The sequence below is a fragment of the Colletotrichum costaricense genome (genome assembly GCF_030867565.1).
Source record: "Colletotrichum costaricense strain IMI 309622 chromosome Unknown Scaffold_3.1, whole genome shotgun sequence".
NCBI classification, from domain to species: domain Eukaryota; kingdom Fungi; phylum Ascomycota; class Sordariomycetes; order Glomerellales; family Glomerellaceae; genus Colletotrichum; species Colletotrichum costaricense.
The window spans coordinates 225,752-240,478 of record NW_026848232.1 but is presented as its reverse complement, the minus strand read 5'-3'; the positions used below and the strand labels follow the sequence as shown (position 1 = coordinate 240,478).

The 14,727-nt window shown below is 54.3% G+C and overlaps 4 protein-coding genes across 4 annotated transcripts; 3 read left to right on the top strand and 1 right to left on the bottom strand.

Moving 5' to 3' along the window:
* Nucleotides 1-1,389: 1,389 nt before the first annotated feature.
* CCOS01_02880 (uncharacterized protein) lies at nucleotides 1,390-1,755 on the top strand (the record flags this gene model as incomplete). Its single annotated transcript, XM_060451067.1, has 1 exon — nucleotides 1,390-1,755. The coding sequence occupies one exon, from the start codon at nucleotides 1,390-1,392 to the stop codon at nucleotides 1,753-1,755; it is 366 nt and encodes a 121-aa protein (XP_060317332.1).
* Nucleotides 1,756-5,292: 3,537 nt separating this feature from the next.
* Nucleotides 5,293-6,024, top strand: CCOS01_02879 (uncharacterized protein; the record flags this gene model as incomplete). Its single annotated transcript, XM_060451066.1, has 1 exon — nucleotides 5,293-6,024. The coding sequence occupies one exon, from the start codon at nucleotides 5,293-5,295 to the stop codon at nucleotides 6,022-6,024; it is 732 nt and encodes a 243-aa protein (XP_060317331.1).
* A 294-nt stretch (nucleotides 6,025-6,318) lies between these two features.
* Nucleotides 6,319-8,940, bottom strand: CCOS01_02878 (WD domain-containing protein; the record flags this gene model as incomplete). Its single annotated transcript, XM_060451065.1, has 2 exons — nucleotides 6,319-7,020; nucleotides 7,090-8,940. 2 exons carry the CDS (start codon nucleotides 8,938-8,940, stop codon nucleotides 6,319-6,321), a joined length of 2,553 nt encoding a protein of 850 aa, XP_060317330.1.
* A 598-nt stretch (nucleotides 8,941-9,538) lies between these two features.
* On the top strand, nucleotides 9,539-10,963 carry CCOS01_02877 (WD domain-containing protein; the record flags this gene model as incomplete). Its single annotated transcript, XM_060451064.1, has 3 exons — nucleotides 9,539-9,576; nucleotides 9,628-9,793; nucleotides 9,923-10,963. 3 exons carry the CDS (start codon nucleotides 9,539-9,541, stop codon nucleotides 10,961-10,963), a joined length of 1,245 nt encoding a protein of 414 aa, XP_060317329.1.
* Between the last annotated feature and the right edge of the window lie 3,764 nt (nucleotides 10,964-14,727).

The window sequence follows — 14,727 nt, the reverse complement described above, 5'->3', positions numbered from 1 at the left end:
AGAGGTACACGACACCAGATAGGCCATGTCTCTTACCACTGATGAGAATGAGAGTCCGCAACTGTGTCGTACAAACTTCGACGCCAGCCAGAGACATGGCAGAGAGAAAGGGCAACGAGTGACGTCGGATCAAGTACCCTGCGTCCAGTCTAGTCCGCGCCTATCTGTCCTTGGCTGCCGTTTCCTGCCCTGCTCGGTGTCCCATCGAGTACCTGTGCATACAAATAGGGAGCACCACAAGGCTTCTCATATTCGACTCCATATCTCCGGGGTCTGGGCAGCACTCTCTGCATTGACAGCCGCATGACTGCAGGTCAACCACTACATGAGGTTGCAGTTGCTTTGGACAAGAGGTTCGATGGACGGTTTGAGCCATGATGAGCGAGCTAAAGGTACACTACCTTGGGCGTACAAAAAAACACGGCTCGGTCTCTGGAGCGCCCGCCCGTAAGGAACCCTAAGACCGCCGGATGTTGGACCGTCGACTCGACTGTGTTTTAGCAACACGTCTTTCACCCAGCCGCTGGTCGGAGCCGGCGTCATGGCATCAAGTGGATGGTCCTGGCGTACCTATCTGCCTACCTAGCTGCACGTCTGCTTCTCCCGTGCTTTGAAGCTTAAGACGCAACTCTCGACTTACAGTGGCCAAGACACCAGCCTGCGTCGGAAACATTACACCAAGAGGCGCCCACCAGACAATGTATTTCGTTATAGCAATTCTCTCTGATTTGTAAGTCTTGGATTTTTTTGCCAGCCAAGTAAGTAGAACCGTGCCTTTGGCAGCTAGCATTGGATGTAAGGAAGGGAAAAGTATTTGCATCTCCCGTACCAGTCAAGACAGACTCTACCTAGGCAGGTAGGTATCTTAGTGCCTCAGTCAAGTACCCATAGTAGCAAGCAAAAGAAGGTGAGGTAAGGTAGATGGAGATGCGTACCTGCCAACTTGATACCTAGGGGTAAGATGATATTGGGAAGGGTCAGCACAGGGCACCTTCTGACTGGCCTTGCTTTTCCTTGCCTCGTGTTCTTTTCCATTCGTTAAACAGACAGTCAGACACCACGGGGCTCGACTCTTCGTTGCATGTGGCCTCGATTATTTGCGCATTCCATCTCCGGCCCTTTTTCTTTCCAGCTTCGTTTCTTCGCCGTTCTTTCTAACTCGATTGAATGCCATTTACAGGGCCTGGAGCTGAAGCTTGAGCGACCCTTTCACTCCTCCACATCTTGAACAAACGCATCTCAATTTCATCCACCGCCCTCCCTCTACCTAGTCGTTTTCTGGACCGAGCTCTTTTAATTTCAACCGCCTCCTCCAGTATCAGCCTGGACGTAGGCATAACCGATTCAACGTTTCTGTCAATTTCCTAGCATGTCGCCTTCGGATACACCATGATATGCACATCATGTATTTGTTCACCTTTTCCCGTACCCCCTGAGACCGTCCTCTCCACCCTAAAGTCCGTTTTTTGCTTTCTTTTCCCGTCATTCGATCCCCAACTCCTCGTTTCTCTGACACGCTGTCTCAGTCGTGCAGCTCAAGATCTCTTCTCCAATCGCCCGGTCCAGGAAGCTACGAGATTGCCATCTGCGACAATCATAGCCTTTCAGCCAACCCCGTCTCCTCGATGCCTAGATGCGGCCGCGACCAGGAGGGGTGTGGGTGGGGAAGACACTATCCCAGCAAACCAAACCCATCTCCTGCTGAGAATGAGATGCGATACCCAAACCTACAAGGCAGACCCCCAGCCTCGATAGCTTCTAGCCGGCTGCAGCTGGAGGGTCAGTATCAAGTTTCGATCGACCCAAACGAGAGGCATCATTTTCTTCCCAGTCCTTACCACAACTACCACCCTTAAACCATCATCACCACCACCACCATTACACAGAACCAAACACTAAGGGCACGCCAGGACCCTGCAAGCCGCGCAGGCTGGATCATGCTGCTACCGAGATGCTCTGTGCTTTCTTTCTGCTTCAACAGCTCCAGCTTAGCCTATCCGTTGCCCAACTAAAGCATCCGGTTCGTTGACTACATGTCACGTCTGTGTCCGTTCGACGGCAGGGAGACGACAAGCGAAACTGGCGGGACTCTTACCGAGCCAAAGGTCCCCAAGCTCCCCGTCCCAGGGCCTAGTACCCCCGGGCACGAGCAGATGCTTTTACAACTGACAAGCCAGTCGGGAGCTGCGTTGCTTTCCCAGGAGTAGTGTTAAATCTCGATCAACCGTGGGCTTCGTCGACTATCCTGGAAGCCGACTGGCCAAGAAACTGTGCCTGGCTGTCTTCGCTTCGGGCCCGTGCTCTGTGGTACTGCGAACGGTCCAGTGTGTGGCATGTGGAGAGCTTGTCCTCATCAAATTGAGCACGCAAGTGCTTCAGAGCGGCTTTTGCGCAAGCCCTTTTGCTTCCTGTGTCTTACCGTGGCGTGATGATGGCCTCTGCCACTCACCCAATGAACCTTGCCTTCCCACCGCTCAAAGCAGGCCGTCATCTTAACCAAAGGTTCGAGCTAGCGGTGGTGCGGTGCTTGTGGCAGCTAACGCAGGACCACAACCAGCCCAGGAATTGCGGAAGACTCGAACCGGCCAGACGGTGCACTTCTGTTTCAACGGCGTCGCTTCTTCGCGATAATATCCACAATCCGCGCGAGACGGCTAGGGCAGACACGATCAAGCCATTCGCCTCCAAACGACCACCCTAGCAGAATGGCCGTGAGCTCAGTGCCTAGAGGCCCAGTTGACAATCGGGTCCGTCGATGCAGTACACACGCAATGATCACTCCGCGTCAAGGAGGAACGCACAGAGGCCCATAGGTCAAAATACGATCTAGACAAGCACCGCATTGCTCTTGGCCGGAGGCTCTTGAGATGCTGATTACCTGCCGCAACAACCTTCATCGCCAACGAAAAAACTCAACAGGTTGGGTCCATGTCGTCCACGGTGAATCGGAAGAGGCTATTGAAAGCGCAGATTCAAGATTTGATAATCAAGATTCAGCAGGCATGTGCCGCCCACTGTGCCGTACCCGAGGGACTTGACAACCACGAAAACCGTTTCGTTACTGCACTCCGTACCCTGGTTAAGAGCTGAGACCAGAAGCGAGGAAGTCACTAACAAACAACCAGGGAGTTTCTTGTCTCCCATATGTAGTGCCTGCTGCCACGGGAGGCTAGGGCAATTTGATCTGCAACTACTCAACATCAAATGGCCCATCGTTCGTTGACGCCTCAACTCCAATCTCGAGCTGGCCAGTGCCAGTCCGAGGAAGTCGGCGTCTTTACGCCAAATTCTCCGCAGATTGTCCGATTTACTGCTCGCTGTTCACGCCTTCCCTCGCCTCTGGATATTACAGCAAACGATTTTTCGACAGGTGAAAAGGGGAGCTGGAGACCATGGACCGGGCCGACAAGGGCCCAGCCAGCCAGCCATACTCGACCGAGGGATAAAGCGTCGAGCAAAAGCCCTGAATTTCCCCTTCCAACCCCTGCCCCTGGTCCAAATCCAGACGACGACGTGTGCTTGTCACGTTTATTACCACAGAGAGGACTCGTCTAAGAAGCTCCTGCGAACAATGCGAAGCTATCATGTAGTCGTTGCATTCCAATGGGACAAGACTAGGGTGCTTCCGAACGTTGAGGAGAAATGTATGCAACCCCCTACCCCAGTCGCCCAGTCAGCATTGAGCACTGGAAGCAGTTTCTTTATGGCACGCATTTCGATCTCTGGATACAACTGGGTCGCCTTTTCCAGCGAAACTAGGCACAGTTACCGTCACATGCTCAAGATTGTCTTCAACCGTGCCTGGGGCTATTTCCTCCGGCTCTCGCCTCGAAGCTTGCTATACTCTTCCGTTTTGAAAATAAGACGTCACGGCCATTCAGCTCTGTCTTGGCGCATCCTTTGAGCCTCGGGTGCCCTTAGCTGAACAAGGTTTAGGGGGTGATTTCCAGCGCAGAAACGTTGACCTCGTTACAAGTCGACATCCGCATCTGCAAACTCTTCCTGCCTTAATCGCAAATGCGCCTGTGGATGGTGCCCTCCAGCGAGCGTCATATTCAGGTCATTCCGACGACGGACTGCTACTGCCGCACAACCGGTAAGTCTCTAATCCTTCCTGAGGGCTCTTTGCATCCACCTGAACCAGCTTTTTGACTTCTTTCCAAACGAACGAGTTTGTGGATGGCGGCCTGAGCGAACGAACTGCAGTCCCAACGTTTCAGCAGAACCGCTATCCGTCCAGCCTTGTGTGACTACTGGACACTTTGCTGGACTACGCACTCATCATGTCAGAATGGAAGCTGCTACAGGCAACTGTTAGATCGAGCACCTCAACGTTGTCGATCCGACAGTCCAGCACTGGCTCTCCTACTCCTTACACCACCACCTGTGACCTAAGGCCCCGGCCCATCTCCATGGTCCGCTCTTGATGTAACGCGAGCCGGGTCCGGCGAACTCTCTCTGCGGTAAGCGTTCTTTCTGTCCGAAGAACGTTGAAGATGTAACGTCGACGCTCGTCTCACGGCGAATCGCCAAGCTTCTAGAAGTTTGACTCATACAATTGGCTTCCGGGAGCCCTTTGAGAATTGCCCAACCCAGAGCTCTGGTGTACCTTTCGTCTCATCTTCAAGTTACTGAGATTCTTCTTTAACAAGCAAATCGCTGCTGTCCACCTTTGCGTATCGCGTTGAAACCCAGAACGGACTAGTTCCAAGAGCCTGCTCTATACAGCATGGTGACTGGTTCCGTGGAACGACACATCCGAAGCCAAAGAAGAACCCCACGACCGAGATCTACCCCGTTCGACTCGAACTCTAATTTTTGCATTACCCTGTCGAATTCCGGGTATGGTTGTTCATCCTTCCGCCCCCTTGCCTAGTTTGCACCGGACAGATCCCGCGGGTAGCCTACGTCTAACTGCGGTATGGCCGTTCTGCAAATAAGACAGGGTAACATGTCGCAATCACGACAACATGCATGCAAGCAAACGGTGATGTCCCACAACGCGTCAATGGATGCGTAGCATGGTTTTTTCCTTCGTCTTCGTGGCCGAACATGACAACTAAGCCTCTAAAAACAACAGGCAATGGGACGGATACACCATTGTCCTCCAGGCTCTGGTCACCGTGTACCGGATTCGGGCCGCACCTTGCCGCCCATTCCGCTTTCCCTCCTCCACCGTCCCCGCGCACACGGGAACGAGGAGTGCTGCTGGGAACTCGGCACAGTGTTCCGAGAACGACCATGGCGTCTCGGTTGGACTGCCGAGAGAGAGAAACATGACACGAAGACGGCATGTCTTGGGACAACACATCTTTCAATCTTGAACTTAATCGAGAAGAAGTTGAGGTTGTGGTGGTGCGAATACTTCGACCAAGGTCCCGCAAGAAACCCTTACTTCCAGGACGAGGATGGAAATCCAAAACCCAACCAAGAGACACGTGGACGCCCTCTTGTTGTTTGTTCCAGTCGGTGCGTGTCGTAGTCGAGTCTTCGCTTTGGTCCATTTCGTCTTCGGATTTGCTGCTTTACTTTACACGGAGGAGTCTCGGATCCGGGGGGTTGAGTGTTTGGGCTTATGCACCCATCACGTCCGACATTATGCCGTTCGAGGCCGGGGACCCAGAGGCTCCTTCTGAGTTCTGGATGGGCACTCTCTGGAAGAACCTAGTGTCCAGAGAAGGGAGGGCGAATAATTCGACCCAAAGTCAAATATCGACACAACGTTCTAACCCTACACAGGAGAAAAAACATCAGCTCGGAAAGTCCGCGAGGACCGGTGCCATGGGTGCCGCCCTCGTACCTGTGCTCCAGAGAGTTCCACGTATGGGAGATGAACCGCGACACATCCTCATCAAAAACACACACACGAAAACGACGATACGGACAGATCTCCGCCTTTTCACAGTGATATCTTGCTCCCTTTGCGGAGAACACGACGTGCTTATTCCTCGTATTATTCATACCCTTCTGTTCCGACTCCGTATTTTAGACATTTTACAAGGAACACGACATGGACGACGATGACTGCCGAAAAAGCAAAAAGGAAAGAACCTCTATCCGTACGGATATCGCCTTTGTATTAGCTAGTCATTCATTTCACGTCTTCCGCAGGGGAAAAAGACAAACGCAGACCATCAAGTAGTCACTATCGTATCATCATCCAAACGCCTTTCCTTATACTGACGGGAAGGACCCATCCAAACAACCATGAAACCCAATTCCCGACATGGGGAGTGAGGGGGGTTAGCCCCCTTCCCGAGTATGTGCCCTTCCCGGAGCAACCATCCAAGCCATGGATGACCAAAAAAACGAAAAAGTCTAAAAGTCGCCATCGTCAACATCCATCCCGTTGACTCTCCGCTCTCCGATCTCGCGGATCTTGTCGCCCAGGATCGACCGTCCGTACCGCTCCGCAACCTTACCCGCCGCCTCAATCATACGGCCCGTCCGATCGCGCATCAGACCCACCAGCTCCAGCGCCCGCATGCCGCGCTCCTCGCCCTCGCGACACTCAATGGCCAGCATCTGCAGCAGCGTCTTGTCGAGCTCGAGCTCCAGCCGAGCAAGACCCGTCTTTTGGGAGTGCGTGGCGTCGGTGTGGTCAATGAGATCGCGCAGCTGGGCAGAGTGGATGCCGGAAATCAAGAGCTTCTGCTCCAGCTTGCGCGATTCGCGGCGGCCTTCATCCTCCTCATCGTCGCCGTTCGCTCCTTCCGCACCCTCCGAGTCCGGAGCGGGAGCCGGAGCGGAGGTTAGTGGCACGGAGAATTCAAACTCGGACAGCAGCGGCCGCGGGAAGTAGGGGTACTGGTCCCCGCCCTTGAGGATGATGCAGTGAAACTTCTTGTCGGCTACCGCAATTGGCCAGTAGGTTTCTGTCTTCCTTCCCGACGCTAAACGCGGGAGAAGCTTTGTGTCAAGGAGGGGCACCCAGCAGGCGCGCGAGGGCTTCCGCCAGTGAAGCAGGGTGAGCAGAGTGCCTGTCGAGTCATAAATGCAAGGATCCTGAGTCGGTGTACCCTGCCTGTCAGCGAAACTGCATCCCTATGTCCGAAAGGGAAGAAGGGGAGGAGGGGCGTGTAAACTTACGCCGACATCTGAGAAGAAGACGCTCTGCAACGTCGCGCCATCGGATAGTGCGACGGTGTCTTCGTTTTGGCAGATTTCGTCCCGCTTGATGTTCTCGATCGTGTACAGGAGGCGAGCGTTGCCGTCTGCGCCGACGGGGCCGTTGCCCATCGTTATGACATAGTCACGCCAGCTGGCGCAAGTGACCATCGGTGTGCTCTTGGGCCGATAGACCCGGTACGGCACTCCAAAGAGGGTGAAGATACGCACATAGTTGGCGGTTGTGGTAACTGTGATGAAAGACTCGCTCAGCGACATGGCAACTACGGCCTCACCCTTGGGCAGCTCAGTTCGCCAGTCTGTCCGCTGCGTCCACGTCTCGTGTGGGCGGTAGAAGATGGTGGCGGGCGTGTTGTCTTGCGGTGGACACGAGAACAGAGCGCCGTGCTCTGTCAGGCAGGCCTTATCGTAGAGGAATGTGTCTGTGAAATGGAAGTCGCGGTGGAACTCGTGATCGTAGAACTCTACCGTCACGGTGTTGTGACCGTCCTGGTCGACCGTCCAGATGACGCCAATCATATTCAGGCAAAGGTATTTGCGGTTTCCGCGCCAGGGAGTCGAGCCTGGTTGGAAGGCCTCGTGGAAGTTGAGCGCGAGCTGGCGGCGCTTGCTCGCGCGGTCGCCGTCGTCGCCGCCGGCATCGAGAGGCCTCTTTTGCCCCGTCGAGTAGCCCGCACCGTCATCGTCAACAACAAAGCCGTCTCCATCATCGTAGCCGTCCTCACCGTTGAGGAAGGAGTCAAGACTGCCCAGGGAATCGCGGCGAGGGCGGCTCGGGATCGCAGCCTTGCCGTTGGCATCTGGTCTCCTGGCGTTATTGGAGATATCGGAGAGGGGATCGTGGATAAAAGGTGCAGGCTGGCGAGGCAGCTGCAGGAAGCTAGAGAACTGCTCCGTAATAAGGTTGGGGTAGATGTAGACCTCGCCGTCAGACGTTGTGAACGACAGCAGGTTGTCCTTGGGGTGCCATGTGATGTCAATGACGTTGCTGTAGTCAAACTTTTGAATCACGCTCTGTGTCTTTGCCTCCCAGATCAAGAGCTTCCCGTCCTTTCCTGCCGTCGCCAGCATTGCGCCGTTGGGCGACCACGCCACCGCGGTGACATCACCCAAATGCCCGTTGGCAAACGTCCGCTGCTTCTCCCAGTCGTTCTTGGACACGACCTGAACATCGTGCATGGGCGTAGGCACCGCAAAAGCCCGTCCGTCGGGATGCCACACAATTTTGGCCGAGTTCTCGGATTCGGGGTCGAGAGGTCCAATGATGCCGTCCACCTTGCGGATGAGCTCCGGCGTCTCTGCCGTCATGGAGTAGACGTATATGACTCCATCTGTACACGCCAGCGCCAAGAGCCCGCCCTTGGGATCAAAGGCTAAGTGCTTCGTCGGGCGCCCGTGGTCCTTGAGAACGCGGATGCGAGAGTTATCCTGGGTATCGACGACCTTGACCGTGAGCTCGTCGCTGGCGACGGCACACCACTTTGCGTCGGGGGATAGAGCGACGTCTCGAACTGGTAGGGAGGTGCGAGTGAGGAAGCGCTCGAAAGTAGTGTCCTCGACCGAGTAGACGCTGACGGTGCCGTCCTCTGAGCCGACCACGAAGAAGGCGTCAGATGCGGCAACGGCGCAGTTTTGCTCGGGGCAGTCGTCGATGTTGAAGGGCTCGCCATCGTGGTGGGTGCGGTAGAGGCGGATCGTGTTGTTGGAGCCAACGGTGACGAGGCGGGCGCCTGAGGGAGTGTAGGCGAGACGGGTTGTTCCTGTGGTGTGCGCCGGCCTCGGCCGCGGTTTCGGGGCGAGGGAGGAGGCCATTTCGGGGTTGATGTGTGGGGTGTGGTTTAGATCTTGTTCATGGGTATCTTTGAACTCTTACTGTCTCGGAGAGATCGGTGATTATGAGTGATAAGTGAAGCTGACCGTTTGGAGAGTCGTGGTATCGTCAATTGGGGTCTTGTGGTTGGAGATGAGTGTTTGAGAGAATCGATGTGGTGATGGTGGGACAGAGGCACTCTGAGAGGGACGCGTTTAGACGCGTCGCGAATTCAATTAAAGCAACTTTTTGACAGGCGCGGGACAGGGGTCATTAATAGAACCCCGCCAGGTACGTACTTCTTCAGTCTGATCCTCTTCCTCAACCACTTGGTGACAGGTGGGGGGGCTGTCACTGCTTTCACAGAAATGCATCGCAGGCATCAGAATTGATGAGAAATGCAGCTTGTGAGTGAAAGTGGGCGATCCGAAGAGTTACCTAGATTAGGCATCAAAATTCCCAAAGCCCATTTTTTGCCTTCTGACCGACTATCGTATCTTTAACCAAGACTGAGTTGAGCTGCATTGTACGTATTTTATCCTACAGTTATTGAAAAGAACGGTTCAAGGACTTGGGCGATCGTGAGAAATACCCCTCAACATGGAGTCAACCAACCAAGAGAACTTCTTCGAGACGGAGTAAGTATACGTTGAACGAGGCTACCAAGAGAATGACTGACAATTATGTAGCACGCAGCAAGAAAAGCGCCAGCAGCGTGTCAAGAAGGAGGGAAACACGTTTGGCAACCCGCTGCGCATGCCCTCCAAGCTCTTGGCCGTCACCAAGGATACCAAGTCCAATAACTCCGTCTTCGTCGCAGAATCTGGTGGAAGGGTATCTAAGGTGAACATCGAGGTAAGATTCTCTCATATACCTGCGGCATGACTCTTGGGATTCTCGCCCCTGGCCTCTTTGATTCCATCCCATCAGAGCGCTGTAGTGAGATAGTGCCCATCTCGAAATCAGGGGCTCACCACATCACAGACACGAACCACCACAGCAAAGTACACCGGCCCCTCCGTCCCAGTAACATGCCTCGCAACAGGCGGCGCATCCAACAACACCCTCTTCGCAGGCAGCTGGGACAAGGCAATCTGGTCCTGGGATGCCACAACGCGCCGACCGGGCCGTAAGTATGAGGGCCACTCCGATTTCGTCAAGGCTCTGGTCTGCGGCCGCCTCGGCGACAAGACCATCCTCGTCAGCGGCGGTGCAGACAAGAAGATTATCGTCTGGGACGCCGACGCGGGGCGCAAGCTACACGTTCTCCAGGACCCGACCACGACCATGATGTCGCTGCAGTCCCTCGCCATCGACCCGGTCCTCAGCACCGCGGACGAGATCGTCCTTGTGAGCGCCAGCAGTGATCCGCACATTCGCCGGTGGAAGATCAGCCTCGACTCGTACGCGCAGCTTCCCTTTGACCAGCCCCCTGCCGCTGGAGGAGAGAAGGCCGCCGCCGCGGGCGAAGAAAAGCTCACGATCCAAGAACACGAGACGAGCGTGTACAAGGTCCTCTTCGACATCACCGGCGACGAAGTCGACCTCTGGACCGCGAGCGCGGACGGCACCGCTAAATGCCTCCTCCGCGAAAAGGCCTTTTCCGCAGAAGACGCCTTTGAGCACGGCGACTTTGTCCGCGCCGTCGCGCTCACGCCGGACTGGGTCGTCACGGCGGGAATCAACCAGCACATCAAGGTCTGGGACCGGACATCGGGCCAGCTGTACGCCCTCCTCGACGCGCACTTTGACGAGATCACCGATCTTGTCGTCCTGCGGGGTTCTTCGACGGCGGCGGCGGCGGCGGCGGCGGATGTGCTGTGCAGCGTTGGTATCGACTGTACGCTGCGGACGTGGCCTCTTGACCGTAAGGGGTTGGATGCGGCGGTCGAGGAGATTCGAGCTGCGTCCGAGGTTGTTGATGGGCAAGAGGGTGAGGGGGAGAAGAGGAAGGATGATGATAAGGAGCCTTTGATGACAGCTGAGGAGGAAGCGGAGTTGGCTGCGCTGATGGAGGATGATTAGAAAGTACAGTCTAGTCAATGAGATGGAATGGCATCGCGATCTGGCTCGCATTCTGTTGCCATCAGATCTTCACGTCACCCTCGTCTGCTTGGCGAGCTTGCCAATGTGATGCAATCATAAGCTTCACGTCACGACCTCAGTAGAAGGAGCGGAGATCAGGACATGCGAATAGCCAAAAACCGTTTTCGCATCGAGTGCTCCAAGCCCGAGATGTTGAGACTTGCTCCTTCCTGCATGAGGGCATCACTCAATAGGCTTTCGATCAACTCAATCCCAAGATTTCATCCTGACCTCCAATACGGCTAGATGGAGGCAGCAAAATTATGTAGTTTGACGTTCACTGATGGTCTCTGATGTTGGGCATTATCGCTGCTTCGTTTACTTGGCCTATCACTTTCCCCCAGTCAAAGATACTGTACTTCCGAAGAGAGTATAATGTCGCGCGCGTTTGCTCACCAGTAACGCCTCATCCAGACTGCCTGAATGCCATCAGTGTCTCGGCCTGCCCGAGGCAATGGCTATTGTTGGGGAGTCTCTTATCGGAAGTGGCATATTGGCGGCATCACATCTACAAAGCTATACAGGCAAACATCAACGGTTCGGATGAGGTGGCAAACGGACAGAATCTTACATGGGTCTCTGAATTTCACCTGAGATTGCCGAGGGTATGGAATCAACGTCCTTCTCGGAGTTAAGTTGCTGTTCTCTTTCAACGGGAGATGCAGTGCATGTCGACATCTGCGGCATTCCATGCAGCCGGTCGATCCGTGGCGTATCTTGTCCGCTTGGATGTCGCCGATTTCACCAAGGAAAAACTGACTATGATTATTCGTTCGAGTGGGCTCCACGTGTTGCTCTGTGGGAGCTGCCGTGATATGTGATGGTCATCATCGTAGTCTGGCGTACCATGCTCGTATACAGAGTACTTCATAACAACGACCTTTCAAACGCCGTCCTCAATTCCGCATATGTTTTCATCCGTGTTCCTAGAATGCGGGAGCTGCCTCTGTGCTCAGCACTTATCTAGCGGCCCGGTCACCCGGATCAGTCTTCCGAACCAGGCCCGCCATACTAGGTCGTCCACGATGATGGCCGATCCCCAAGACTCACGCCAGCAAGTGCCACTTGCATGCCCGTGGCTGGTGGAGAGACTGGCATCGTATTCAAGCACATCTGCTCAGATAGCTAACAGAAATTAGTGGCTTCAATGGCTTGCCAGCCCGTGCGAGCATGCGAGGTTGCCGAAACGCGGCGATCGCCTAGCTGCCACCCTCGCCTATCACAATATAAAAAGTGGCAATGGGCCAGAACCACGATGCAGCCAAGCTTGAGCTGAATTGTCCATCCAAGGGAATCCTGGATTGGATTGGGGAACTATGGGCTGTTCTTCAAGCAGGCCGCGATCAACGTACGGATCAGGGGTACGACTGCCGGCGGAAGGGCTTGTGCGACCAGAAGAGCCGCGGGAATCTCGAACTTTGAATCTTTTGACAGCATGTAAAGACGTCCTTGGGTCGACTAACAGGTGGCCTTGTAAAGGTCTCGCTATTGCCAACAGATGAAACACAGACGTCGAAGGGAGATTTCTTTCTTCGTTTTCCACATTTCCCATCAAACCGCACGGGCAGATCAGGGATCTAGGCTTCCCCAAGTGCGGCTAAAGTGTCTCATCTATAGCCGCTCCGTGGCCTCGGCTTGATGGGTCCCAGCCGATATGTTGACGCTGAGTGGAAAACGCATTGATTACTTCTCAAGGTCCACGACGCGTCTATTGAGACGTCTTGTCTAAATCGTTGGTGCCAGCCGGCGGGTTCGCGACGACGCGTTCGAATACATTCAAGGTGTATACGTGTGCACTGGGTACGTGTGTAGCGCAGTCTGTGAGCCGCCGGACAATTATCATGCAGAAAAAATGGTACATAAAGACCAAATGCTGCAGGTGATGCAAGACACAGCTTATGCAAACGTGGTGGGGAATATCGAAGAGTCTAGGGCGGTTGGCGTGGTCCCAATCGAGGCAACGTTGTGATCCGTGGCCGCCGTCTCAACGATTCAGGTTGTCTGCCGTACAACAAAGGCCGCATTTAGTCTGTTTCAAGCCCTTCACCGCTCCCTCTGATGACAAAGTCATCCCGTTACTGCAGGAACTGACTCAAAGGGCAAACGATACAGTAGTGGTGGGGAACGCTCAAAGCCTGGCTGGATCAGCCCTTTAGAAGTTTAGAGCAACGTACTGCCTGGCGATCCGAGAACACGGGATAGGCCCCAGAGACGCCGCGTTGTGGATTATCGAAGATCGATCTGCTGCCCAGCTGGGATATGGAGCGGCGCTAATCAAGGCTGGCAGATCCCTCTTCAATTTGCCCACGAAAAAGCAATTTGTGTGGGACGGCTGCAGGCAGAGAGTAGATTGCTCCAAAAAGTTAAGGAGCCTGAGAACATGCCCAAGGTAGGTAATGAAGTAGTAAGCTGCATCCTAGAATGGCGAGGTAACTTGGTATGCTTTTGTATGAGCACATCCAGAGCTGGTATGCTGGTCGTTTCGTACAACGTCGGACAACATCCGGGCTCGGGCTTTCTGGTGTACCTATCTCTGTAAAGTCCATGTTACGCGCGCAGGTTCGTGGTTAAGAGCGCTATAATAAGTCTGATGGATGACAAAATTCGACATATTGGCGCCTATGCAGCATGTTGTTGGCGCCCAAGGAAGAGCGATGTCCATACAGCCAATGGCTCTTTGCCAGGACATAAAGTCTAACAGTATCCGTTGCATTCCCATCATTTATGAACGGAGCGGGTACGTTGCTGGAACCACGGTTCTCAATGTGTGCTGGGTAAAATCGAGGCGCATTTTTTGAAGGCAAAGCGACGAGTCCGTGCAAAATTTGTATCGAGTCTGGTGTCGTAAAGTGTCTGGTGTCGTAAAGTGTCTGCCTCGGCAAGCCTGTCTCCTCAGATGCGTCCTAGTGATCCCTCCATGCCAAAGTATAGACTGATAGCGTGGCAAGAAGCTGGTTCCCTGATGCCGATAGCAATTGTTCGTATTGTGGACTGCACGCGTGTCCGTGACACGGTTGGCCAACCTAGTTGCTCGTAAAAGAGCGAAAAACTCGGGTAGACTGCGACGGCGTGTGGAGATGGTGAGTGAAGAGGAGCGCGTATACACGCAGTATGGCACAGAGTTCTGGCTAGGGAGCAACTATGCGGGATAGAGTTGGATTGGTGGCGCGAGTCGGGGATCTGAGGGCGAGTGCCTCGGTTCTGCGACACACAAAGGGGGCTCCAACGTGAAACTCTGTCGAGATTTGTACTATCGATGGTAAAATTTGCCCAATTTGAGGAAACTCAAGGTGGCGATGGGCGGCACTCGAACAGCGGCCGTTTGCAAAGGACCAGGTCTCGTGATAAGCTTGTCAAACCCCATATGACAGGTAGAGGTGAGATGAGGTTCGAGGAATGCTTCCGGACGAACAGGCTACAGCCCTTGTCACGCAGCCTATGCAGGAACAGGATTTCCCTGCAGACACGTGTGTGTCGTGCAAAGGCAGGACGCAGGGGGCGGAAGTGCAAACAAAAGAGTGTGAGAATCTACCTTACTGTAGGCATCTTTCGCTGGAATTTTTGGTGAGAAATGAACGAAAGGTACTCCGTAAGCAGTGTGAAAATAAGCAGGAACTGGTAGGAAGCAAACAGCCAGAGCAGATCCTGCCTTGCCGATTGGCCCTTTTTCCCCGACTAAAAGCAGGCCTGTCGTCGATCGCCCA